The sequence below is a fragment of the Mus caroli genome, chromosome 9 (assembly GCF_900094665.2).
Source record: "Mus caroli chromosome 9, CAROLI_EIJ_v1.1, whole genome shotgun sequence".
Taxonomy (NCBI): domain Eukaryota; kingdom Metazoa; phylum Chordata; class Mammalia; order Rodentia; family Muridae; genus Mus; species Mus caroli.
Genome location: NC_034578.1, coordinates 53,567,965 through 53,594,877, shown reverse-complemented (window position 1 = coordinate 53,594,877; position 26,913 = coordinate 53,567,965). Strand labels below are relative to the sequence as shown.

Here is a 26,913-nt window from a genome sequence, read left to right as displayed (position 1 = left end):
CACACACACACACACACACACGCGCGCGCGCGCTTGGCTGTGTCGTGAACACACACACACACACACACACACACACGCTTGGCTGTGTCGTGAACACACACACACACACACACACACACACACACACACACACACAACGCTTGGCTGTGTCGTGAAAGACTCAGGTCCTAGCACAGCTGTGGGCACAATGTCTGGGTACCAGCTTACCACCTAGCCCAGGCTCGGAGCAGCAGAGCAGTGTCAGCCTGTGCCAGTGCCTGGGGGCAGGGCAGGGCAGGGCAGGCTGTGTGAATAGAGGGTGTTGTCAGTCCTCTAGGGGAAACAGGAGATGAGGGCAGATCCTGCCTGGCAGGTTTGTCATCTACATCTCTGCTTACACTTTCAGGGACGCTCCTTACTCTGGGTGGAGACTGGCTCATGGTAGCAAGGCCCTGAGGAGCCAACCTTAACTTCCTGGGAGTGGCAAGGTGGAGCTGTGAGTGTTATACGGGGATGCTCTTGGTCTTCCTAACCTGGGGAGCAGAGACATCACATTTATAAAAAGGAAACTAGTGTTGGCAGCTCAAGACACAGTATTTCTGGAGGCTATATTCTGGGGAGGTACAAGGCGGAGGGGTGGGAAGTGATTTTTCACGGCAGTGTTCTCTGTGTGGCACCACCGACGCCTTGCTGGGTCTCATCTATCGTTACTCTGCTGTGTGGCTCTAGTTGGGTCTCATACCCTCCCTGATTCTGTCTCCCTGTCCCTCCTGTCCCTCTGGAGATCTTTTTGTTGGTAATCCATCTGGTTCCAAGTTTCCTGCCTGAAGTCTCTGAGAGGGGGCCAGATGTTAAAATGGACACCATGCCGTGAGGGAGTGTTGTCTGGAGCAAGGCTCAAATGTTGCAGATACTGGGACACGTGCAGAGGAAACCCTAGTCCCCAGAGCAGGTCAGCTGCCAAAGGCTGCTTTCTGCCTTCCACCTCTAACTTCCTGTTCTTAGGCCTCGTGGAGTCCCACGTTTTCCCAGAGCACAGAAACCTACTGCCTCCTCCCTTGCGCTCAGACAGGATCTCTGAGAGCCAGATTGGCCTTCAATTTTATAAGGGTCAAGAATGACTTTGGGGCTGGAGAGATGGCTCAGCTGTTAAGAGCACAGACTGTTCTTCCAGAGGTCCTGAGTTCAATTCCCAGTAACCACAGGGTGGCTCACAATCTTCTGTAATGGGGTTTGATGTCCTCTTCTGGTGTGTCTGAAGAGAGCAATGGTGTACTCATATACATAAAAAAAAAAAGACCTTGAACTCATTCTTATGCTCCTGCCTCCTAAGTACTGGGATTATAAGCAAGAGACATCAATTCAGCTTATATTTCTTTTCTAATGACTTCAGCCCATTTTCAAGACCAGATAATTCCCTGAGCCAGAGTTCACTTCCATTGCCCCTGATCTTGCATCATCCCCTTGTAGGAAGGGCCAGAGGATTCTATCTGCCTTGTGGCTCACATAATGGCCTTTCTTTTGGAGACCTGGGATCTCATGACCCATTGCTAGCTGAATGATCTGCTCTAGGGGGTATGGCTTTCCTGTGTCTTCATTGGTTCCCCTCCTTTAGAGAAATACCTGGGTTCTCCTAGTGAAGGACAGAGATTGTAAAATATTCCACACAAAAGTCTGTCTGTCCAATCTTCCCTTTATGCACTGTGTCCCCAACTTTGATACCCCCCCCATGTCCCTTATTTTTGCTTCTGCGGCCACAATGAAAGGAGGCTGGGGGAGGAATAGGGCCTTGGAGGCCAAAACCTAGGCCAAGGAGTCTATGGCTGGGAGCATTTATTTTTTATTTTTATTTTTCCCTGAAGTTCCCTGTAGCGTAAGGGCTTTGGTCCCATCTCAACAAACAGCCCATCTGCCGGTACAGGTGAGAGTAGAGGACTTTGGGAATGCCCCAGGAGGTGGAAATTCAAGAGCTTGTCCAGATTTGTCCATCCTCACCCCCCATGAATCGAGGCCACATGGCCTGCCCCAGGGGAGTGAAGCTGCCACGGATAGGAGCCCAGTGCACAAACTCAAACGATGCACAGCTACTCGGAACCTCCGAAGCACCATTCGCCACGGCTCAGTGGAGTCAAGTGTCTCGTCTGCCTGCTCCCTAGTCTTGAGGAAAGCATGGCCACCAGGGTGGCCTCTAACACTCCTAGTCCAAGCGCTGACAGTTGCTGGCCAGTGCTTCGGGCGCTCCACCACAGGGCTTTGTGGGTGACATGGCTTCAGACCTTTGTCCATCCCGTGTACTCCAGGGCTTCATCAGGCTTGGCTAGGCCAGCACCATGTTAAATAGCTTTCTTGCCTTAAATTAACCAACCCCAGAGCAACCCCACCCATCTTGCACCTTAAATATATTAATCTATTGCCTAACATTCCTCCCCATTCGGCTTCAGGAAAACACCAGAGAGGGTGCTCTCGTTCCCCTGACCTTGGCAGTCTGGGTCAGACTTATCTAAGGTCACAGTTCCAGGACCCGGAGTTGTGACCCATCTAGGATGCTTTCCTGTTTTCTGCAGTGAGCTGACTTTAGCTGCCTCTCACCTTGGCCCCCATGACACTCCAGGTCTAAGAGAGCCAAGGAAGTCTCCAGCTCTTGACCCCACTTGTTCCAGCTGTCTCCCAGCTCCCTCCACCCCTGGCATCTCAAGGTCTATTTTTTTGGCTCTGGAGATCCTCAGGCCAGACCAGGGTACAGCAGCAGTGGGCTTGGCGGGTGGGTGGGAAGCATCTGGCACAGGCCAGGTCTCACACCCAGTACTGGCCATTCCTAAGGGCAGGATTAGGTGTCCGGCAAAACTGCAATAGTTCTGGGTCAGGCTGGCCTCCTGGTGGGGGCCCCTGGCCAGGCACAGTTATGAGTGGAATAGCTTGGCCTGGCTCTACCTTTCGAAAGGTCTCTGTGTCACCGGCTAGGCCGTTGCGGGGTTTGGCGGTCAACACCTGGACATCGTGCTTGCCTGTCTTGTTGCGTTTGCGGAGGTAGAAGAGCAGAGGCAAGATGAGGGCCAGGAGCAGGAGGACCAGGCACACTGGAATGATGATGCTGAACATGTTGGCCTCTAAGAAGCCCAGGAAACCACCTTTGGCCACAGTGGGCATGGGGCTGGATGCTGCCTGGCCTGGCTGGCCAGTGGGGACACTTCTTCCTGGTTTCTCTGTTTCTGTACGAGCAACCTCAGGGACACTGAGTAGGGCCACACTGTAGGATTTGGCCGCATGGTAAGGCTCAGTGGCAAAGTCCAGCAAGGCCACAGCATGTGGAACACCATTTGCCCACAGCTCCAGAGTAAGTCTGTCACCTGCTGGGCCAGTGGACCTGCCCTCTGGCCTGCCTACCTCTAGCCCCAGCTGTCCCTCTTCCAGGTCCTTCTGAGTGAAACATTCCACAAGTTGGTTGCTCCTAGACACCCAGACCACACGGCCATAGCGGGGTCCTGCCAGGAGCCGGAATTGGGGCATATTGCCTGTGCGGTTGGCCAGCTCACTGGCATCGAGCACAGTGGGGTCAAGGCGCAGGGTGGTACCCTGAGGCCATGGTCCACCGGCCCACACATGCAACAGAGCCTGCACTGTGACATTTACAGTGGCTGATGCGTTCACACCCCTGGCCAGAGCTACAACTTTGAAGTGATCCTGAGAGGAAGAGAAGTTGGTGAAGACAAAGACCACGTCCCCCTGGTCTACCTGCAGCTGGCTGAAGGCCGAGGCAGGCTGCCCCCCTACTAGTAGCTGCCCATACAGGGGCCCCTGAGTGAGGCGGTAAGCTACATCTGGTTCCTCACGATCAGAAATAACCTGAAGCTGCTGCCGGCTCAGTGAGGAACGTCCTAGAGCTTGGGGCACCTCCAGGGGTGCACGCAGCTGCACCTCAATGGTGGATGGCAAGACATCCACAGCCAGGGACATGGGTATGGGGGGGCTGGCTCCATCAGACATGCTCAACTGGAAGACGCCGGCCACACTGCTCCCATTTGCCACGAAGGCCAGTCGCCCTGCATCCACATCAGCCTGTGTGAAGTGAGTCACAGGTCCAGTGTTGTCCCCAGCCAGGCTCAGGAAGCCATTGTGGGGTGCCCTCTGTACTTCATACTCAATTTCCCCTGGAGCTGAGTCTGGGTCGACTACACTCAGCTGAGCTCGAGAGACAGGGGCTCGTGAGCCCCTAGTGACACGGAGAGGAATGGAGGCCTGTGGCTGAGGGGGCCGCTCATTCACGTCCCTCACAGTGATGACAAAGGCCTCAGAGGTCTGGGGTCCTGCCACAGAAGTCCCCATCGGTCCCTGGAGGTGGGCACGGAAGCGGAAGCCATCCTGCTGCGTGCCCCCACCACCATGCGCGTACACCAGCTGTCCCGAAGCCAGCTCAGATTGCAGAAAGTAGGGCCTCCTGGCATGGAGTGGCTCCTCAGACACCAGGAGCTGGCCTCGGGTGGGGAACTGTGTGACTTGGAAGAGTACATCGTGCCGACTGCGCTGAGATGCTGGCACACTGGCTAGGAGGTTGGCGGCATCAAGGGCAGCCACAGTGATCTTGGCCCGCTGGCCCTCAGGGACCCAAAGACCTGGGGGATGAGACATAGGCTATGAAGGTCCAGTCCACTGGAAGAAGAGCCAGGAATCCTCAGAAAGGAGACCCTGGGGCAAGTCTGCACTTCTCCTTTAGGCCACTGGTAGCTCCAGGACAGGGCTCATGGTCCTGGGAGAACGGGACTTCTGATGTCAGCGTTCCCATGCACCATCCCTATACCTCCCTGGGACTAAGACAGAAGCCGCTATCCCTCTGTTTGGGCACTCTCTATTTCCCTGCATCCTCAACCTTGCCATCCCAGCATGCTATTCACCTTTGTTCTTCCAGAGACGGCTGGGGCGCTGGGGACAGGCAGCATCAAAAGACACCATCACGGCCAGGGTGGCAGCCAGATCCCTGGCAGGTGGTGAGGACAGTAGGAGACCGATGGTGTCATGGGCTTCCCAGAAGGGCTCAGAGGACATCTCGTGCTCATACAGAATATTCCCAGCATTCACCTGGCAGGAGACACCATGGTTGAGTGTGACAGCCGGGCTCAGTCTGTAGCACCTGGAAGCTCCCTGTCAGGCTGGCAAGGCATGGACACTCTCTAATCTCCTCAGTGTCCAGCCTTATTTCTGGCTGAACCTGGGTCTGTCTGTGTAGCCTGCTGTCTACCTCATTGGTTCAAGGGGTCAGTCACCCTTAGGGAATCACATGGCTGGGAAAAGCTGGGCTCTGAAGCCTGGGTTTCAGCTCTAGCTTTAGCTGGGCGGCGACTGGTCACTGATTCATGTTTCCATTTAAAGTGGGTCCCTCCTCCTTGCTTCCCACAGGCACTGCTTCTAGTCTCCCTTCTGTTACGTCAGCTCTCCCCCAAATAGATTATCTTTTTTTTTCTATGCAACCAAGTTAATTTTTCCTTTCATCTTAAAGAAAATCACTCTTGGATTGACTTTTTCTTTTTTCTCGAGAGAGGATTTCATGCATCCTAGTCCGGCCTGCAACTTGCTAAAGTGTCAGGTTTACATGGTGGTGGTGGTGACTGGAACGGGGACCTCATGTCTGCTAGGCAGGCATGCTTCCATTTGAGACATATCCCCAGATGCCATCGCATCTTCTCAGCTGGCACTTGCCACCTCCCTCTTTTCATTGCAGCAACATTCCCCAAGAATAGTGCCCACTGCCACCACACATCCTCAGCCCACTCCACTCAGGATTTTGTTCCCATGATGTCATCAATGGCACTAACGGGCCCTGTGCATTAGAGCCAGAGACTGACTGGCTTAGGTCTCTCTGGCCGCTGAGCATCGACTGACAAGATGAAACTTCCGGGATGTGATGTTCTGCTTTGGGTCTCCTCAGATCTCATCGTCTCTGCGGGTCCTGCTCCTCAGCATCCTGTGGCACGGTCAGTCCCTGTCCTACCTACTCCATGCAGTCTCAGAGCCTCAAATGGTCTTTACCAGGATCTACAGCCCAGCTTACTCTCACCAGAACCCCAGTCTCAAATATCCACCTGTGTCTTTTGCTCCACTGATGTCTATTGGATGTTTCAAGCTCCCTAGCTAGGCCCAGATGTGCCCCAGTGGCCTCACCTGAGACTCTATCGCCATGACAGCAGCTCTGCTGTTGAGTGGCTCAGGAAAAACCCCAGAGACTTCCTTGGCTCCTTAGCTCCTTTCTCCCTCCCCACCCAGGTCCTACCTGGGTTACTGCAAACGTTTTCTCGCTCCTGTTCTGCTCAAGGCCTCATCCCACTGCCTCTACAGTTCTAACACAGGGTGAGCCTTTGAAAACATTTGATTAGTTTCCTGATTTTGTTTTGAACAAGGGTCTTACTATGTTGCCCAGGCTGGCCTTGACCTGCCAAGCTCGAGTGATTCTCCTGCCTCAGCCTCCCAAGAAGCTGGTGTGTGCCACTGTGCCAGATTGAGGTGGGTTCTGCTCAGTGCTGCATCAGCTCAGTAACTGATCACAAAGACTCCATTGTTATCCAGGAGACCTCACATCAACTTTATGACCCATTCTTTAGGGCCTCCGAGTTTATGTTCTAGCCCAAGTAGTATTCTTTGTTTCTGTAAAGAAATCTGTTTCCTGCCCCTTCTGATCAAGACACAACCTCATGCTTTATCTCTGTTTTCCCCTTTTAGGAGGGAAAAGCAGAAAGATTTTCCTTTCAGCAAAACAGGGCTTGCACAATAGTAAACCAGAAATGGAGTCAGGTGGTTGTGAGCGAGCGATCTCAGAGTCCCAGAGCGCTGTGGTTGGGTTGTGCTGTCTACACTGGGAGCTGATCTGCGTTAAGGGAGGGGCGTCCCCTCAGTGATTTGCTATGAGAAGGAGCACAGGCTTTTAAAGAATTGGTTTATCGGGTTTCTGGGAACTTTCCTAAAGCTTCAGCGGTGACAACTAATGTGGGCCAGATGTGTCCTAAAGGATTGAAGACTGTCAGTTGTAAGTAACCTCTAGTCTAGGCTGCTGGTAGGCATGGTGGGAAATGGAGCCCCCCTCCCCGCCCCCAGCAGTGGTGGTGGAGGTCAGCGTGACACCTGGCTGCCTGTCAGTGCTCCTGTACGAGAAGGCCCTAGCGAGCAAAAGGCAAAACTCGGGCCAGGTGCAGGGACAGTATCCTTAGGTGAAGGGAACTCAAGGCTTAATCTTGGTCTTGCTTCTTACTAGCCATGATACTGAATAAAAGTCACCAGACTGCATATGCACTTCTTTATCTACAAACTGAGGTTATCTGAGCCCTGCCCTGTCTAGCCCAGCGTCTTGAAGGGCAGTGGTACTGTCTGTCAATCCACTGCCTACTGCTGCCTGACCTCTGCCAGGGGAGGAGGGTGTCTGTGCCACGTAGCCTCTTTCCAGCCTTCTTGGGTGGCACTGCCAGTCTGGCCCCCTGGTGGCCATTCAGCCTTGTGTCCTTCGTGTTGCTGGAGCATGGGGGTTTGCTGGGTGGGGGAGGGGCACCCGTGGCTTTGTCCCAGCCTCTCCTCTTTCCTGGTCTCTGATAACAAGGCTCCCAGTGACTCAGGGCATACAGCTGCCCTAGCCACTGGCAGATTTCATTGTGGGGAGGGGGCAGAAAGGGGCTATGGTAGATGCTAGGGCCTGGGAGAAGTGAGAACATAAGCCTAGCAAAAGAAGTGCAGGGTCTGAGGAATCTTACTTGACCCTAGTTAAGGCAGCTTCCTCCTCTGAGGTACCTGTTGGGTGGGAGTTGCTCCCCCACATCCCACACCCCCCTGCCAGCTCCTCTGTTCTAGTACTTCTCAGGAGGAACACACACCCTGATGGGGTAGAAAGGAACTTGTGGGGCCCAGGAGGCCTCTGAGTGCTGGAAAGAGACCCGGAGGTGGGTCCTGCCCTTTTCAAGGGCCAGGGTAAGCCCTGTTGGAAAGTTCTTGGAGCATACCACAGTGCTGCAGATCCAGTGGCAGGGCCAGCCATGTTCTCTTGGATCCTGCTCATGTAGAAAGAATCGGGGTCATGCTGTGACGTTATGTGCCCACGTGGCCTCTAGGTGGGAGCACCAAGTATGCTGTTTGCTCTACTATGGCCCAGAGGAGCTGCTCACAGTGCCTTAGACCCTGAGGGGACCAATCCGTGCATGCGAAGACTGATGACTGCTGGCTCCCACTAGTTAGTACCGACAGCCCTGGCATCTCAGCCACTCAGTCAGCCTCAACAATTATAATTTTGATCGGTGGTCCTGGTGTGCCCTAGGGACTCTGCTCTGAAGAGCAGATCTCAGTGTCCCTCAGATTGGCCCACTCTGCCTGGGACTCATCTGCACCCAGCTTGCTTACATTCTCTGGCATCTTTCCTGAGTCCCAAGCTCAACTTTATCCCAAACTGTCCGGCTGAAGTGAGCTCATGCCCTTACCAGCCACGGGGGTGCCTCTGGCCCTCCTTCCTGGGCCCTTGTCAGCCTCTGGGATCCAGCTGTGGCTTCCTTCTGGAGGCCTAACCCTGATTTGGGACAGGATCCAGAGAAGCTAGCTGCCAGTGAGGTGGATGCTCCAGCTGGCAGCCACCTGAGGTAAGGTTGGGGTCTGTGTGGTGGCTGAGGAGTGAGGCCCTTACCTCAGCCTGGGTGAAGTTCACCAAGGCCTCCTCTGCACTTCCTTGCTGGGCATGGAGGAGTCGGCCAAGCTGGGGGCCTCTTACCACCCGGTAGAGCAGGTGACGAGGGTCAGCGCCTGTGCTGGAACTGGCACTCAGGCTCTGGCTGCTGAGCGGCTGCACAGATTCTGTGAAGCATGGAGGAGCCTGTTAGCTTTTGACAGGAGCCCAGGCAAGGGTCCTGGGCTACCATCCTCTATTCTGCCTCGGCTAGCCAGCATGCAGACCTACCTGGACAGACAGTCAACTTCCGGGTGCCCTCCAAGGAGAGGAGTGCCTGCTTCTGGGCCACTACTCGGAAGAAATGTCCGGGAGAAGTGTGTGCGCCGTCAGAGAGGTCGAAGTGGAAGCCTCCTTCCAGGGCTCCTGAGCACAGGGCAGGTGGAGCTGGGTTCTGCTGGCCCAAGGTAGCTCCCTCCCCTCAAGGTACCCTCACCCCAGGAGGCTGGAGAACCCACTCAGCACCCACCTCTGTGTGAGAACAGCACAAGCCCACTGTCCAGCTGGGCCTGTGTGAAGCGCTGGACCTCGGTGTCTGGTGCCACCCTCAAGGCGATCCGTCCGTTGCTGGGCTGCTCGATGGTGTAGACCAAGTCTTCTGGGCCCGAATCATTGTCTGTTCCCCTGAGGGCCTCAGGAGGGATGGGCACAATGGCCCCCTCCCAGATCTAGGGACACAGACCGTGAAAGTCCCGTCCACATTGTGTCCTTTCCATCCCTTTCCTCCTGGCTCTTGGACTTCCACCAGGCCCCCAACCTGCTCTGCCCGGCTGTTATGGATGCCTGTGCCATTCTGAGCCTTCTTTCTCATTCTCCTTTTCTGTCACGCAGGTTCCTTCTCCCCCTGCCCTGATCTTAATTGTACCTCAAAGCCAGACCACAACCTCCTGCCTAGAAATGTTCCTGTTTGGTCATTACTGAGTTCTTACTTCAGAGATCCCTGTCCCTGACCAAAGGTGCTGCCGGGTCTCCCAGGGGGAGCCCTCCCTTCCCTCCTGCCATGGCATATACCACCTGGCTCGGGTGGGCACAGGACAGAGGCAATGGTGTTGGCCAGCGCAGAACACCTTGACTCTCCTGCCAATTGAAGCTTGGGAGGGAGGCGGAGAGCGGAGAGCTGAATTTCCGTATCAGCTAGGAACCCACCCGTGCAGAGTGCAGGGGAGGCTCCATAGGCTACCCACCCATGTGGCACAGGGCCAGTCACTGAGGCCATTCTGGGTAGGAGGCCCTCATCTCAGAAAACGTCCTTCTAATACCCAGGAGCTGCTTTTCCCTCCCAGAGTCCGAGAGTAAGTTAAAACCCCTGTTGGGCTCCAGGGGGCTAACATGGGTGGATATTGCCACCTAGTGGCCAACTTACCACACATCATTTCCAACTTAGGCAGCCCTTAGTTATCTAGACCCTCAGCCTATATATAGGGAAGCTTCCTTGTGATCTTTATTTGCTGTGACCCTCGAGCTCCCAACCTGCAGCCCACAATACAGGACTTATAATAGAAATTTTAGGTATTTTTGGCCTGAGACATGAGGGAAAACAGGTGGGTCCAAGGACAGGCAAGGTCAAGGATGGTTTTTCTAAACTAAGACTTCCCAGTAACAAAACCTCACAACTGTGTTTTGTGTTCAGCACTGTATCACATCTCTCCTTCCAAGTTTGTGGTAGTGAACCCATTTCACAGAGGATGACACTGAGCCAGAGAGAAGGAGAGAAGGGACTCTAGTCTCTTTCTAGGACCAGAGATGGGATAGGTTCAGGAGTGAACTCACTTGCAGGCCTGTGTTTGTGGTGAGAACAGGGGGTTGGTCATTAACAGGAAGGATGGTGATCGTGAAGGCCACGGGCTGGCTCTGGCGGTCCATCTCTGAGGCATTAGCTAGCAGGACAAAGCCGTCTGTCTGTGTCTCACTTCCATCATGCACGTAGCGGATCAGCTGCTCTTCCACCTATGAGGAGACCCAGGATCGGTTGTCAGGCTTCAGCTAGCCCAAGACTCAACAGGGATCTTGGGACCTTAATGTCCCATTGTTAGGTACAGGAGACAGATCCCTTTAGAACCCATTTCCACAGTTAAGATGTGGAGCGATGGCTCAGTGGTTAAGAGCACTGACTGCTCTTCCAGAGGTCCCGAGTTCAATTCCCAGCAACCACATGGTGTTTCATAACTATGTGTAATGGGATCTGGTGCCCTCTTCTGGTGTGTCTGAATAGAGCAATGATATATATATATATATACATATACATACATATATATATTACATTCTTTAAAAAAAATAAGTGTGTGTGTGTGTGTGTAAACAACAATGTTTCCATTTCCCAGGGGAAGACTGAAATAAAGCATAAAGCAGTGCCAGTGACTAGAGCCGAGGAGGCGCAGGCGTCTCCGGTACCTCTCTCCAGGAGAAGGTGCTGAGGCTCCCATCTTGAGGATGATCCTCCTTCTGCAGGGCCCCGTGCTGCGGTGGCTCTAGCACCTGCAGGACAAGGCCTGGCAGCGTGGGGAAGTAAGGCCCAGTGATCTGGACCAGAGGAGGGGCCAGCGTCTGGGTGCCGCCCTCGGGGACGCTGAAGTTTTGAACATCCAGGGGGATGACTGTGGGCAGCACCTCCAGCTCCACAGAGATGCCTTCAAGAGGATCACCCAGGCCCGAGGCCACATCCAGGGAGAAGGAATCACTCCAGGCTCCAGGGCGAGAGTGCAGGTAGAGAACCCGGCCTGAATTCACTGCCTCCTGGGAGAAGCTCTGCACAGGGTCCAGGCTGGGTGGCTCCTCTGCTGAAGCGCCGTGGGACACCATCACCAGGTAGCCGGCGTTCGGGGGGCTTCTCAACGAGAACATGATGTCGGCAGGCAGCACTGCCTCCTGGACCACCTAGTCAACAGAGACGATGGGGACAAACGGGGTCACAGGCTGTTGTGGACCTCAGGTGGCAGAACAGGCTCGGTCGCCACGTGTGGCTAATGCTTTGCTCAGGATCTGCTATAGCTGACACTATGTACCACAAGAGGGCGCTCTCACCATATCTAGCAGCACAGGTTCCCAGGTCTTAGCAGTTTGCTGATTTGGTCCACCCCAAAGGAGGCTGAGTACTCCACTCCTTCAATGCCTGATCTAGCCACAAAAATGTCTAAGCACCACTCTTAAACTACACTACACTTCTGATTCTATGCCTTTGCAGAATACNCCCCCCCCCCAATTTTTAAAGATTTATATGTAAGTACACTGTAGCTGTCTTCAGACACACCAGAAGAGGGCATCAGATTTCATTACAGATGGTTGTGAGCCAGCATGTGGTTGCTGGGATTTGAACTCAGGACCTTTGGAAGAGCAGTCAGTGCTCTTAACCACTGATCCATCTTTCCAGCCTCCAGAATCCATTCTTTTAGCTTGGAATGTCATCTGCTACTTTTTTTCTGCTGTTCGTACTTTTCTCTTTTCTCCGCTCTTCCCCTACCTCTTCTTTTGTCTGGCCTGGAACTCTCTTAATAGACCAGGTTGGCCTTGAATTCAAAGAGCTCTGCCTGCCTCTGCCTCCTGAGTGCTGGGATTAAAGGTGTGCACCACCAAAGCTTGGTTCATATGCTGCCTTCTCTGGTGTGGACACTTCCTGACATGTTTAGTCATGGTCTTTCTCAAAGTCCAAACACTCAGAACTGGAAGGGCCTCAAAACTGGGCCTTCACAGTAAGGCAATGAGCCAGCTGGTCAGTGTTGCGCTGTGAGCTCCCTGAGTTAACAGACATGTCACAGGCCCTCACAGTCCTGTTGTGGGGTCTAGGGAAAGAGCTAAGGATCTGTGGATCTGAGGGGCAGCGCTCCTAAAGGTCACCCCTCATGGTAACCTCATAGGGACTGTGACAGGATATACACTCTTGGTCTCTGCTTCAGAGATTCTGTGGATCTGGCTGGAACCCAGATTTTACACGGTCATCCATAGCAAGGACACATGTGTATGTGATCTCTGGAGGTGCGGGACACTTAACAGGTAGGTGTATGTTCCTAGACACATGCAGAACTATAACACATACAGGTGACTACTGAAACTGTAATACTCCTAAGCCCTGCATCCCCACAGGAACACCCCCTTCATGGAAGTACCCTCAGCTTGGCAGGCCTCGTGCACTGCCTTACCTCTAGCTGGTCCCTTCTGATCTCAGCCGCTTCCCCCTGGAAGACGTAGATCTTTTTGTGCTGCACCAGTTGCAGTGGGGCCAGGGGACCCTCGAGGGCAATGGTCACTTGTAGGAAGGTGTTAGTGTGTACTGGCCCTGCTGCCACAGAAAACTCCAGGGTGTCTTGGGGGCTGAGGCTGCCATTGTGGCTGTAGAGAATGGCCCCATCGAGCAAATCCCGTTGGGAGAAGGAGGTGACTGACTGACCATCCCGGAGCAGCTGCCCCCACTGAGGACCAGCAGTTACATGGTAGTGGACCTCATTTCCACTTCGTATGTCCAGGTTGGTGTCCAGCTGGAGCACAGCAGTGTCAATGGTGCCCTGGCCTCCTTGAGGAACCACGAGACTAGAACTATTGGCTACGTGAAGATAGGGTTCTGAGGCTTGGACCTCCAGCATGGCAGTAGCCTGGTGCTGCCCATCAGACACCTGCAGCTGGAGCCAGCCGTGGTCGGCCCCCGAGTGCACAAACAGGACTTGCTTCTTCCTGAGATCCTCTTGGGTGAACCGGTAGATGGGCCTCGTGGGCTCCTCCATAGCCACAATGCTGCCAAAGAGGAGGTCCTTACGGGTCAGCACCAGTTGAGCATCACTGAACCCTGAATCAGCATCGCTGAAGGCTACATCATCTGTAGTCAGCAGCCGCTGTCCACCCCGGGCCACGTGGAAGACACGGCTGATGGTCTGCACAGGGGCGTGGTCATTCACAGGCTGGATGGCCACTCGGAAGACACCACGCACCTCCTCCCAGGCCATGTCACCACTGCCCTCTCCCTGGCGTGTGGCCACAAACGGGATATCATCCTCTATGGTCTCAGAGTCATCGTGCTGGTAGACCAGTCGGCCATGAAGTAGGTCCTCATTAGTGAAGGATGTCACTGGGGTGGGCTTCCCCTTTGGGTCCCTCCAAGCCAACCTGCCATGGTGAGGCTGCTCCATCACCTCATAGAGATAGCTGGCGCTGTTGAGACTCTTGACGAAGAGGTGGTCGGCAGACAGCACGCCCTCCCCTCCCTCGGGGACCATTAGAAGGACGTTAGTGAGGACGGGAGCATTTGGGTCACCACCAATGTGGATGGGGAATGTGTAGAGCGGGGAGAAATGGGGTGGGGATGTGACCCGGAAACGGAAGGAGTCATCCGCTGCCTCAGAGGTCCGCATGGTGGCCCTGTAGGTCACCCGACCAGCCTGCAGGTCACTCTGGCTGAAGCTCTGGCCGTCTGACAGCCTTGTACCCTGAAGCAGGAGGTTTCCTCTTCTGGGGGCCTGAACCAACTCATAGTGGAAGGTATGAGGTTGTGGGCTTCCCTCTTCCTCCTCTTCCTCCAGGGATGCCTCTAGGTGGGCTGGGGTGAGGGACTCCTGATGAGGGTTCTGTGTATGCAGAGGTTCAAGCCTCAGCATCCATATTGTGGCCCTCTGGATGGTCACTGGGAAAGACAGATTGCTCAGTGTCTCCTGGCCCACCTGAACCTCTAAGATCAGGTCCTCCACTGTGTCTTGGGTGTGGTGCTGTGGGTCAGTGCTCAGGTACCTCACTCGGCCTTGCTCCACATCGCGCTGGTGGAAGGCCAGTGTGTCCCACCACTCGGTGCCCTCGACCCCTCCAGCCCCCTGCTTCTGCAGCTCCCCGAATTGCAAGGTACCAGTGACTCGGAACAGCACGCTCACATCCTGTCCCACCGCGTTCGTTTCTACTGACAGGTTGGCAGGCAAGATGGCTGCGGCAGAGCCCTGGGCCAGGTGCAGCCCTGTGTTGTGGAGGACCTGTATGGCTGGACGGACGGCCACTACCTTCAGTGTCGCTGGAGCACTGGCCTGCATCCCATCACTGACCCGGAATGTTAGGTCCTGCGCAGGCCCACCACGGTGGACATAGACTATGTCGCCCGCCTCCAGTTCCCGACAGGAAAACTCAGTTGCTGGCTCTCCTGGCTGGTCTCGGTGTTCCACAGGGACACCAGAGGAGCCACCAAGGAGCTGGAAGGTGAGACCCTCACAGGCAGAGTCCGGGTCGTAGGCCTGGAAAATCTCCGGTCCCAGAGGCTTCTGTGTGTGTTCCAGGATCACCATGAGGCTGCCGTGGGGGAAGATGATGCGAGGTGGATCGTTGACAGGATTGACCTGGATGGGCAGGATGTAAATTTGGCCCCTCCTCAGGCAGGAGGGCACAGGTGCCCGAGCAGTCACAGACACCTCCAGCATCAGCTGGTCAGAGGTTTCTTCAGAGCCATCGTGAACAAAGCGGGCCTTACGGTTCACCACGTCCAACAGGGTAAACATTTTCCGGGTTTGGGCTCCCGGGATGTCTAGCTCCAGGTCACCATGTCGTGCACTCTGGCTCACGCTGAACAGCACCTGGGACTTGCGCAGCTCTGCCTCTGTCAGGTCCAGGGTGGGCTGCACGTGCCGCCACTCAAGCCAGGCCGTGCCACCCTCGGCCACCACCAGGGGGCTGATGGTAAGCAGCTGGGTGAAGTTTGCAAAGACAGCAGGCAGTCCCGGCTCAGGAATACAGGGCTCTGGCAGTTCCATGGCTGGCCAAGCTTCCGGTGCCAGGGTGGAGAAAGTTTCATATGGGCCATAGACCTCTTCTTCATATTCATCCTCCTCAGGCCTGCATCCTGCTGCCATGTCACGGGTCAGCCAGGCATCCCGGAGGCCCCGCCTCCTGCCATTAACACTGAAATCTTCTATGCAGCCTACCAGGGAGATATTGGCAGCCCCTGGTGCCAGGCCCAGACGGTGCTCTTGGAGGTGGCGAGAGGCCTCTGTGTCCAGACCCCCAAGGAGGAGACTGCCACGTGGCTCCAGGTAGCTGAGGACCCCACGGTTGAAAGTACGCGTAGGGTATTGGTCTACAGAGATTTCCAGCCGGTGAACATCTATGTGTACGCTGACCTCGTGGGGCTGCCCGTCAGCCACAGGCACGCTGTTGCGGAGTAGCATGGTACCTTGGCCTTTCTCAACCACAGCCCGCAAGTGGCCCTCAAATATGTCCACGTAGATAAAGTTGCCACGCTTGTCCCCTGCTTGGAAGGCCAGGGGTGCTTGCTGACTCCGAGTGGTGAGCGTAAACTCCAGGGTGCCTTCCTCCCGAGTGCTCCAGGCAGGGAAGGCAGCCAGTGAGTGGGGCCCAGAGAAGCCCAGGCCCACTTCATCACCAGCAGAGAATTCTTCAGCACAACCTTCATGAACATCGGAGGTCAGCGGACGGAGGAGGTTGCGGCCATTGAGAATGGCTGAGTGGAGGCAGCCCCTCAGGGGTCGGCTGATTCCCTTCAGGTAAGGCAGGTCAAGGCTTCCAGAGGAGCCCACGAAGAGCCCGTAGGTGGCCTTGAGGTGGGATGCTCTTGGGATGGGGGCAGAGGTGTTCAACACTCCGTCAACAGACAGCACAGCCCAGCTGTCGGAGACAGTGAGCACTACAGTGTGGGGGGCGGAGTCACTCAGCACTGTGTCTGCTGGCGTCTGCAGCTTCAGCTCCTTCTGTCCCAGGGCAAGTCTGACCTGTAGAGAGACAGAGAGGTCAGGGGTGGGAGTGGCTGACACTTCTGTCTACCCGACACTGAGCCCCCTTCAGAACCCGGACTGGGACACCCTTAGCTCCCTATTGTTTCAACTGGGTAGAGTCAAGGCCCCAGTGTAGCTCAGAGACTGTCCCTGACCCTGGGGATTTACACAAAGCAAGGTTCTCCCCTGAAGCAACACTTTGCCTGGTCTCCTCCTTCCTCTCTTCTCTCCCGTGAGCAGTGCCAGAAAACCTACTGTGGGTTCTAGAAAAACTACCTCTGGAGGAGTAATGTGTACTCTGGAACCCCCCAATGAACCCCCTTAGTACGCAAAAGTAGCTTGGCTCACTGTAGGCTAAGAACCCAGAGAGATGGTCTGTGATCTTCTCCTTTTGAATGTTTTATCTATTTGTGTGTGTGTGTGCTTCTGTATGTGTGAGAGTGGGTGCATGTGTGTGCATGAGTGTGTGTGTGTATTCATGTGGTATGTGTGTATGTGTGTGTGTGTGTGTGTACGGGTATTTGTGAGTGTGGCATGCATGTGTGTGCGCCTGTGTGTGTGTGTACAGGCACATGTGAAGGTCAGAAGGAAACTCTGAGGAGTCAGTCCTCTCCTGTTACCTTGTGGGTTCTGGGCACTGAGCTTAGGTCACCCATCTGGCCTGCACAGAGGTGCATCTACCCACCAGCTGTCCTGCCAGCCCAGATGCTCTGTTTTTGAGGCTCTAGTAGAGGAGGCGTCCTCCATGAGACACAGACACCAGAACTGGAGTGGGTGGTGGCAAAGTACAAGATCTTAGGAACCGAATCATGGAGCATCTATGGACCCTACTGTATCTGCTGCTCCAGGCCCAGGCTTAAAGTGAAGACTTGTGGCATCTAGAAGCCATGGCAGCTGTAGGATGATAGGGCCAGGGTCTCTCAGTTGCAATGGGGCATGAAAGCAGATGGGTCTAAGCCCAAGATCCTGGGTTTCTAAACATTTTATGATTAGGGGGAAGACTCAAGAGACAGCTAAATGGCCCCTTGGTCTTAAAGTATGCAATAAGAGCAAAAGAGGGTGGTGGTAGATGATAAAGGCACTGTTACTATCTCAGATTGTACCACCTTATTACAGGGGACGGGTGCAGGGGGAGTCCCAGTCAGGTGAGTAGAACAGGGATACTCCCTGGGAGCAGGGATACTCCTCACGCATAGATGTCAAGGAGAGGGGACTAGTCAGGCATGGGGAAGAGAAAGAAAGGCAGGCAAAAGAGAAAAGCCAGGGTAGTAGTGAGGAAAGCCTGTTAGTCAGATACTGCGAGGAGGTGGACAGAGAAAGCTCAGTCCAGATGGTCAACTAGGGGCGACGAAGAGAAGTGAGACCCGAGACAGCTCGTAGGCAGAGCCACTGCACCAGGAGCTCACTCTGGGATGTTGCTAGCCACCCACGGCAGACAGACCAAGACCCAAGGGCAGAGGTGACTTGCATGAGGTTGCACAGACAAAGGCGAGGCCTCCCAACCTGCAGAAGGGATTCCCTAGCCCTGTTCCCGGGTGTGCCACTCACCTGGAGGCATCCTGAGTGGAGCTGGAGCAAGAGATGGTCAGCTTGGCCTGCTGCCAAGAGAAGCAGGGCTTCGGGCTGGGATGTGGAGAACTGGAGCAGCAGGTCTATTCTGGTCAGGGCCGAGGGCACGGGCACCTCCAGGTGGTTCTCCCCGAAGAAGGAGGCTGGTGAGAGAGGGAGCGGTGGTCAAGGTCAGGCTCTGGCCAGGAGGAGGTTAGGGACCGTAGAGACGGACAGATGGGCTACAGGGGAGGGAAGGGCTTCTATGTTGACATGCCCCACGGCTCTATGTGGCACAGCCTAGGGGCTCGTTAAGATTCCCACTATTCAAGTTTGCTTGGGTTCCTGAAGCCACAGGTTCCCGCCACCTCTGGGCCCCAGCGAATGTCCATCCTGGATCTGGTCTCTCCCTATCTTGTCATGATCATCTGGTGGGGGGGGGGGAATCTCTCACGATGAAGGCTGATCCCTGACCACAGTCTTCTCCTAGGGTGGGCTCCTTGCCACGACCGCACTTTATCTCTGTGTTTGGCTGTGGAGCCTGATGGTGGTGGTATGCAGGCAGGTCATTTCTTCTCTATTTTCTTAGTGCCTGTAGGGATGGGGTGGGGTGGGGCCGTTTATTGCTCAGAGCCTGCCAAGGAGCAAAGGCTCCCAGGCCAATGGGAAGCACGTGCGGTGTCAGACTCAAAGCCGGCCAAACTGTGTTCCACCGCTCTGCAATTGCTTCCTGCCTCAGCACCACCACGGGTCCCTGGTGAGTACTCACATCCGGCCTCTCTGTTTCCAAACATGCCTAAGGAGCCAGGGAAGACAACAGTAGAGATCCCCTTCCCTAACCCAAGCCAGGGATGTCTCCAAATACAAGGCTGGGGACGCACTACAGGCCTGCCAGTTGGACCAGCGAGGGTCTCCTCAAGCATCAGGACAGAGACTGTCTACCCAGGGTTGGTGAGCACTGTGCAGGTCACTTTGGACCACAATGGGAACCTCCTCCTTCAGGCAGTTCCCTGATATTAGCTTTCTTCAGTCTCCAGCAATTTCTCCACCGTTTCTGACCCATTCTTGTGGTGGTTAGAACCTCGACTGCATGCAGATATCCAGTGCTGGGGAAAGATGGCAGCAGAAAAGGAGACTCATCCCTGTCAGGCCTCTTTGAAATTGCAGAGGACAGTCAGGCTGATGGCTCTGACAAAGATGTTCTGGCATCAGCCACACTAGTGCTGGGCCCTAGCTAGCCCAAGCCAGCTGACATGACAGAGCAGCATCAGCCACTGCAGGGGTCTGCACCTTTTCTGTCCCAGGAGAGATGGCCAAGAAAGATAATGCTGTTCTCAGGACTGAGCTGAAATCCTCCCTGGTGACTCCTGAGTTAAAAGGATGTCATGAGCACAAAGCCACTTGCCCAAGGCTCTGCGGGCCCAGCACATCTTGTGTCAGGGAACCTCAGACCGGGACACTGCTCAGCAAGCAGTAGGAGCTTGTAGGGGTGCCGTGTCGGCTTGAGCAAAATGCAGCAGGCCAAACCACGGGCAGCCACGGAACAGAGGGTGGGGCACACGGCCCCCACAGGATGGAGCCACCACCCTGGTGGGCTGGAGCGGCTTGGAGCAGCTGGTGAGAGCCGAACAGGGATTTTGTGGACCAGGTGATACTGCCCACTCTGAGAATATTTATATCCCGCAAAGAGGTAAACATTTCAACCCGGGGCTGGGCTGCTCACCACCCACAAGGAAGAGGGCACAGTCCCCTTAGTGGGAGTGACCCCACTCACACTCTCTTGCCCAGAAGGTATGCTAAGTCTTAGGCAGGGCTCTGGATCAGGCACTAAGGTGCACGGCTGGCCCTAACCACTGAACCACCTGCCTCTTGCTCCCTTCCCACAGGAGAGAGCAGCAGCTTGTTTGACTAAGTGGGAGGGTGGCAGGAAGCAGAGGTACTTTCCAGAGAGCTGGGGTCTGAATGAGCCCTTTGAGGGACTGGGCCCTGCTGTTTCCTGTGTGGAGAGGCACTCACACTGGCTGCCTTGTGTTGCTGGAGTGTGCAGGCCAGGCAGCCCCCTTGTCAGAACAGAGGCCTCTGAAGCCAAGCTGGCTGGGGCTTTGGAAACTCTGACAGTACCCCCACCTCACCTCCATACTTGTGCTCCACTCACCCTTCTGACAGGCTGCATTCAGAATTGCTGTCATTAGGTAGGGGGCAGTTGGAGAGGGCCTTCAAATATAAAGAGGGTGCAGGATGAAGAAATAACAAGTCAGAAGTCAATCCCGGAGGACATCCTGGAGGAGGTGAGGGCGGCATAAAGCATCACAGAGGAAGAGGAATAAATGATCTCAGGGAGAAGGATGGGTGGAAGGTTGGCTAGCAGGAATGTATAGATCTTTCCTGGTGGGGCAATGGAGGTTTCTGCTCCCATGCCCCCTACTGGTTCTAGACAACTTTCAGGCAGAGGGTTAGTGGTGTAGGCTGTGAAGGGGAGTTGTGGTGGTAGTGTGTATAGGCCAAGCCCTCTGTGTGGGAGGGGCCCCTGGCTCTGGGAGATGGGCTGGAGCTGTGGAAAGGCTGCTTGCTTGCTGCCTGTGTGGGCTTTTTTTTTTTTTTTTTTTGGTGGAGGAAGGTCACAGGTGAGTGTCCAGGGCTACGCAGATGTGTGTGCCTGAGTGTGTGGGTGGCTGCTCAGGGGTTTCTTTGGGGTTTGTGTAAAGCTATGTGTTTGTGTATACGCGTGAGGACCCAGAGCTGCTAGGACAGAGGCACGATTGTGCCCAGCCCCTCCTGCCTCCCTTGCTTGCTTGCCGTTACTTGGCTAGGCCTGGCTCCCTCAAAGAGGCCATGTGTTCCTGGAGGGTTCCTGCCCCTCCCGGGCCAGAGTTCTGCTGAAGGTGGGGAGGTCCTCGTGGCTTCCCACCCTTCCTCTCATGAACAGGGAGCTGCTGTCTGGACCCCAGGGTGGGGTGACTCCATGCTTTTCCTGAGACCCGGGGTTAGGAGAGAGAAAGAGCCAGTGTCCTGCTGGGCTGGTCTCTTTCACAGATGGTCAAGCGAAGCTTTGGTCAATCTAGCTAGCCATCCCTCTGCAGGCTCCGGAGTGTGCTGGTACCTCCTGGATCTCTGGGGTGACACTCTTGGGGAGTGTGTCAGTGGGGATCTGGTCCCTGCATTAGGCTGCAGTCTAGTTCCCCATTTAGTTATGTTGAGGCAGGGTCTTACATATAGCCGTGTAGTCTGTATCTTCTTGGTAGGATTCTATATGCATTAGCCTCTTTCTGCTGGGCTGGGAGTGAGGTTTCCAGTTTCGAGGCTTTCTCTAGTCCTGGGGGCCTGCTGCAGACCCAGTTCCTCGAAGTCCTCTGAACTCTGTGCAAGCCAACTGTCTTTCTTTCTATCTGTCCTATTTCTCAACACCACAGCTCTGACACCCAGCTCTGCCCACTGCCCCACATCTAGTCACTAATTCTCCCTTGCCTCTCCCACTCCCCGCAGCTTTCTCTTTGGCTTCCCCTGCACCAATCTAAATGGGAATACAACTCTCTGCCCTAGGATGTACTTGAGTGCCAGGCCTCTGGCCACCCCTGTCCTGGTGCCCTACCCCTTGAGAGTGTGTTCCACAATATCAAAGTTCTCTATAGCCCAGGCCATATAGGGGCTATAAGGGGAGAAGCTCTCTGACTTGGTCTCAGAAAGGTAAGCTTCAGGTCTCAGCTCAGCCACTGTCTAAATCCTACCCCAGCCCCACCCACAGCACCCTGTTCCCTGGCAGTGAACCCTGTGAGCTCTGTGCTTACCCCTCATAGCCTAGGGCAGTCGGGCGGGCTCCCACAGCTGGCTTGCGTCATGGGCAGAGGCAGCATTCCTGCTTGTCTGCCGTAGCCTGACTTTATAAGGGAGAAAATGGGAGCCCAGGGCTGTTGGGCAGGATGGGCAGGAGTGCCTGCTGCCCAGCTGAGTGCAGGGTGGGGGTGGGAGGCCTGGGTGTGTGAGCATGGGGGTGACGACACCTAGTGCTGCTGCAAGAGAGGTGGGCAAGAGAGACAGGGGACCAATCTTCTCTGATCACTCATCCATCCATCCATCCATCCATCCATCCATCCATCCATCCACTCGGGCACACACCAGCATATATGCATATGTTCCCTAATGCAGCAACTGGAATGGAAAAGAAGAACCAGCCTGGGTGAAAGATGTTGAGAATGAGACCTAATGACCCTTCTTCACAAGGACTGAACTCAAGGGACACAGACTAGTTAGAAAAGGAGACAAGGAACCCCAGGGAGACAGAGAAGGCAGGACCCACTGCTGTGGGCTGGAATGAGGGGTGTCCAGAGAGTGGGAGGAAGATGACCCTGCCTTGGGGAAGCTGGATTTTTCTACTGTAGCCTGTGGGGTTTTCCATCAGGGTGATATATCCTGGTTCCAGGTCTGAGAAGGCAGGGTGAGGCTGAAGTTTTCAAGGGAGTCTGAGGGAAGCTGGGCTAGATTCTTGGGAGGGCTGAGGCAGGATTGAAGGGCTTTCTGTCTACATTCATGGGTGTGAGGGCCCACCTGAATACAGCCTTTGTAAAAGCAATGGGCCAAGTGCCCTGCCTGAGCTGCTATATTCTCTCTGAGGTCACCCAGCCCTCAGGCCAGCTCGCCTTCCCTTGCACTTCCTAGGACTCTCTCTCTTTTCTCCACCATAGTTCTGCCTTCAAGCCAGGGAAACCTGAGGGAGGTTTCCCTAGGGATGGGCAGAGGCTGGGCACTGACTTTTCCTGCTCTGGGCTGATGGAGCAAAGTGACAAGCTGACCAAAGCAGCCTGTGGAGTCCCCACAGACCCAAGTAGCCAGTGTGTGTGTGTGTGTGTGTGTGTGTGAGCGTGTGCACACGTGTTCGAGAGTGCGCATGTGCTTGTGTGCACGAGCTTGTGTGTGCATGCATGTAGATGTTCATGTGTGTGTGCATGCTTGTCTATGTGTTTGTGTGTGTATGCATGTGTATGTGTATGCACGAACTCCTGTGCACGTTCATATGTGTGTGTGTGCACAAGCTCATGTGTGCATGCGTGTGTATGTGCATATGTGTGTGTTCGTGTGTGTATGCATGAGCTCACTCACAAGTGCATGTGCATGCATGTACGTGCTCATGCATGAATTGGGGGGATCAGCATGTCTGGATAGGATGTGTAGTCGGGCATGGGGCAAGTGAGGATGCTGGATACTGGGTATAAAGACTGATAGAACTGTGCGCTCAGGATCCCAGTTGGCCAGGATTGAAGGATAATCTACCAGGTCTGCCCCCTCCTAAGAACACTTGGCAAGAGCAAATCTGCGGGGTGGGCCTAGCTGGGCGGCTATCTCCTCCCCACACACTCTCCATCAGCACATCCCACCCCACTGAAAGGCCAAGCAGGCCCTCATCTTCCCTCACCTCTGCTACTCTGAAGGTATTCAGGGAAGGGGAAGTAGGACAGATTCAGGTCAGACCACAGGGACAATGGCCTTCATAGGCATGGCACTGGGTTATGGCCAAGTCTGTAGTTCTCACTGCTAAGAGCTGCCCAATGGTGGAAGACTGCAGGCCGTTGATGCTCTCTCTTCAGTTATCCTCACTTGATTCCAGCCTCCCCAGCCATGTGAACAATAGTAGGCAAGTTACAATCACACAGGGTTGGAATGTAGAGCTGTCCTCCCTCTCAGGAGACAAGACCTCATCCCAGGGCAGTGCTGGACCACCAAGCACCGTGATGTAATGACCTCATGACCACCATGAACGAGCATCAAGAGACTTCTGCTGGGCTCACCATAGTCTCCATTCCCTCATTCCAAGAACTCTGAGGCCACAAGAACCACACTTGGACCTTGACTCTCTTATGGACTCTTAGGTTCCCTGAAAGTCCAAAGAGGCCAGAACAGAACAGTTTCCTCAATTATTGCCTGAGCTCTGGCTCTGGCACCAGCCTCAGCTGCTGGTCCTCTAAACAACCACCATCAGTCAGCCATGCTGAGGGGCCAGCCATGCTGAGGGGTCAGCCATGCTGAGGGGCATATTACTAAGGATGATCTCAGAGTAGCGAGGCCCATAAGGAGGATGAGCGCTCCTGGAGGAGAGGAGGAGTGGTCTCGGAGAGCCCCTGTGAGCTCAGTAGGGGCAGGACCAGTGTCCTGGGCTTCCAGCCACACATGCCAACCCTGGGGCCATGCTGGGCGCAAGAGGAAGTAGGAGGGAAAATGAGAGGTTTTGATGGAACCAATCGCCCAGGGTCCACCCAGACTGGAGGCTGGGACAGGGAGGAAGTGGGGCTCAATGGAGTCTTTGTGAAGCTCCACCACTCCCCAGCCTCAGGCAAAGAGGGTGGGGCTAGTGTGGTACGGAACAATTCCAAGAGGCTTTTCTCTGCCTTATAATTTTCCTCCTTGTTCAGATGGGTGGATTTCCAGGACCTTTGCCACTTTCCCTATCCCCTGCTGGCGAGGCCCTAGTGGGTGTGAGACTCCCATCTCAGTGGGTCCAGCCTGGGATAAGGTCACTGGCACGCAAGAGAAAAAGAAGGGACCCTCACCAGCCCTAGCAGGGTCTGAGAAGACACTGAGGCCTAGAGAGAGGTTCACAGGGACAGAGGCCAGGTTGGGGCTGAAGTCCCTGTGGGCGCGGCTTCGGAGCTGGGTGCTGTGGGTGCTGGCAAAGAGGTGTGTGCACACAGAGGTGGTGGCTGGAGCATCTGCACTTGCACTGGCTGGGGAGGGAGGAGGGTGTGAGGGCTGGCTGGCAGTCTGCCCAGGGAAGACACACTTTTTCCCTTCTTGTCTCCCTGAGGCTCCCTCTGTCAGGGTCGGGTGGAAGTGGGAGGAGTGGAGGGCCGGAGGGAACGCATCTGCTTTGGCTGGCAGGGTGAGGCGGCCTGGCTTCTCCTGGAGCAGCTGCGGGTGGGCTCTGGGAGCTGCTAGGAAGGGAGGGGCTGGCAAGAGGTGGCCCAGTCTTCTCAGAAGCCGGTGGGTGATCGAGTGCCAGTCCTGCCCACTGGGGACTTGGAGATCAGGGAAGTAGAGGGTCGAGAGACTAAGCAAGGGTGGAAGCTGCTCAGAGAGTGTCTGTTGGGCCTAGCCCCCTTGCAGTCAGGGCTCAGATGTCAGTGTCCCTTAGTGTCAAAGGCCAGCTATGACAGGGGGTATTGTTACAGGGCTATTGGGAAGGTGTCTTCGAGCTTCCTGATCTGGAAAGCTGGGTTTGAAGATAGTGAGTGGGCGAGCTGGGGTGGGGAACAATGACTGGGCCTGGGCAGTGATGAACTTAAAGCTTAGTGGAACAGGCTGTGTTCCTCGGAATATCATGTCTAACATTTAGGGAAGAAGAGGGGGAGACCTGGAGGTAGATTAAGGGTCATCAGTTTCCTAAAACACACACAGACACAGACAGACAGGCAGGCAGGCAGGCGGACAGACAGACAGACAGACAGACAGACAGACAGACACACACCTCAACTCAGAGACCTGATCACCTACATTCTCTCTGGTCTCAGTCTTTCCATCTGTGAAAGAGGACTTAGATGGGGGGAACAATCATGCCTGGATTCGGGTCAGCCCAGACATGAGTGGCTGATAGGAAGCTGTGGTCACTAAAGTGGGTCTTAAGGACCAGCTTTGGTTCTCTGGTTAGAAGCTTGTGTGTGTGTGCTAGATGTGTGTGTGTGTGTGTGTGTGTGTGCCAGATCAAACCAGGGCCTTGCTCACGCTAAGCATGTGCTTTACCACTGAGCAGTACCTCCATGTGTCAGAAGTTTTTCAGCGTAGGCCCCAGGCTTGTGTCCCTGCCTAAAACTCTCCGACATCCACAGGGTCTATGGAAGGGTAGACAGAGGAAGCATCCGTAGGTAGAGGTGTAGAAATCAAAAGGAGGTGACATTTGGCCCACATGAGAATTTTCTTCTTAAAACACTTTATTTTTCTATGTGTATGGGTGTTTGCCTGCATGTATGTCTGGGCACCATATGCATGCAGTCCCTGTGGAGGCCAGAAGAGGGTGTCGATCCCCTGGGACTGGAGTTACGGCCAGTTGTGATCTATGTGGGGGTGTTGGAAACCAACCTCAAATTCTCCTGAAGAGCTGCCAGTGTTCCTACCGTCTGAGCCACCGCTCCAGTCCTGATTGTTTTCTATCAAGGAGACTTCTCTCACACGGGCAGAGTAGCAAAATATACTGGCCAGTGCCCAGCCATCAGAGTCTGTGGTTACAAGGTTGGGTCTCTGCTAAGAGCTTGAGGTCTACTTAGGCTTTGCACATGGGCCTGCCTCCTGTTAGCATTGGTTCTCACTGAGATTTCCTCCCACCTGTAGCTCTCAGGAGCGGACATTCTACTTCTGCTACAATGTACCCATTTTTGCTTCTCTAGCCTCAGGCATGGATGGTCTCTTTTGCTGGGTCCTCAGGCCCTTGGATATCTGGGCCAGAAACTCCCATGTCCAACCCCACTCATAGCAAAAAGGCTGCTCACTGGCCCAATAAAGACCCCACGACCCAGCCGCTGTAGATAGAAACTGAGTTCTTCTGGACCCATTCTTTCCTCCCTGGTCAGAGTCAAGAGATATCCATTTTCATCTATCCTGCCTCTAAGTTCTCCCTTAAATTAATCTCCCTTCCCACTGTGTCGTCCCACAAGTCAGATCACCACCATCCTATGGCCGTCTTAGTTAACTTCCTGCCTTCCCCTACAAGGAGTAGCCACAGTTAAACCGATTTGCCCAGCATCCTCCCTGGCCTGGAAGCTTTGGGTGGCTCTCTACCCCATGATCAGGCTCCAAACACCAAGCATGATGTGGAAGGTCCTAGGTGACCTTGCTCCTATCCACAGCCTTCCTCCTCATCGACTGTGATTGTTCTAGGTCCCAGCCTTGCTGGACCTTGGGATTTTCTGTCCAAATCTAGGCGATACCAGCTCTTTTCGTCCCTCTCTCTGAGGACAGGTCTTATGCTCCCTCACCCTGTCTCATAGCCAAGGCACCTTGGTTTTTTTTTTTTTTTTTTTTTTTTTTTTTTTTTTT

General features: G+C 54.7%; 1 protein-coding gene across 1 annotated transcript in view; it reads right to left on the bottom strand.

Annotated features, from left to right (window-relative positions):
• Positions 1 to 1,804: 1,804 nt before the first annotated feature.
• Cspg4 (chondroitin sulfate proteoglycan 4) overlaps positions 1,805 to 26,913 on the bottom strand; it is a 34,754-nt gene continuing 9,645 nt past the window's right edge. The window contains exons 2-10 of the mRNA XM_021172791.2: positions 17,899 to 18,062; positions 12,796 to 16,347; positions 11,054 to 11,536; positions 10,433 to 10,609; positions 9,132 to 9,330; positions 8,894 to 9,028; positions 8,624 to 8,790; positions 4,869 to 5,052; positions 1,805 to 4,589 (exon numbers count right to left, since the gene is read on the bottom strand). Coding sequence (XP_021028450.1) covers positions 2,773 to 4,589; positions 4,869 to 5,052; positions 8,624 to 8,790; positions 8,894 to 9,028; positions 9,132 to 9,330; positions 10,433 to 10,609; positions 11,054 to 11,536; positions 12,796 to 16,347; positions 17,899 to 18,062 — 6,878 coding nt within the window. The 3' untranslated portion in view covers positions 1,805 to 2,772. The remainder of the gene's footprint in view (positions 4,590 to 4,868; positions 5,053 to 8,623; positions 8,791 to 8,893; positions 9,029 to 9,131; positions 9,331 to 10,432; positions 10,610 to 11,053; positions 11,537 to 12,795; positions 16,348 to 17,898; positions 18,063 to 26,913) is intronic.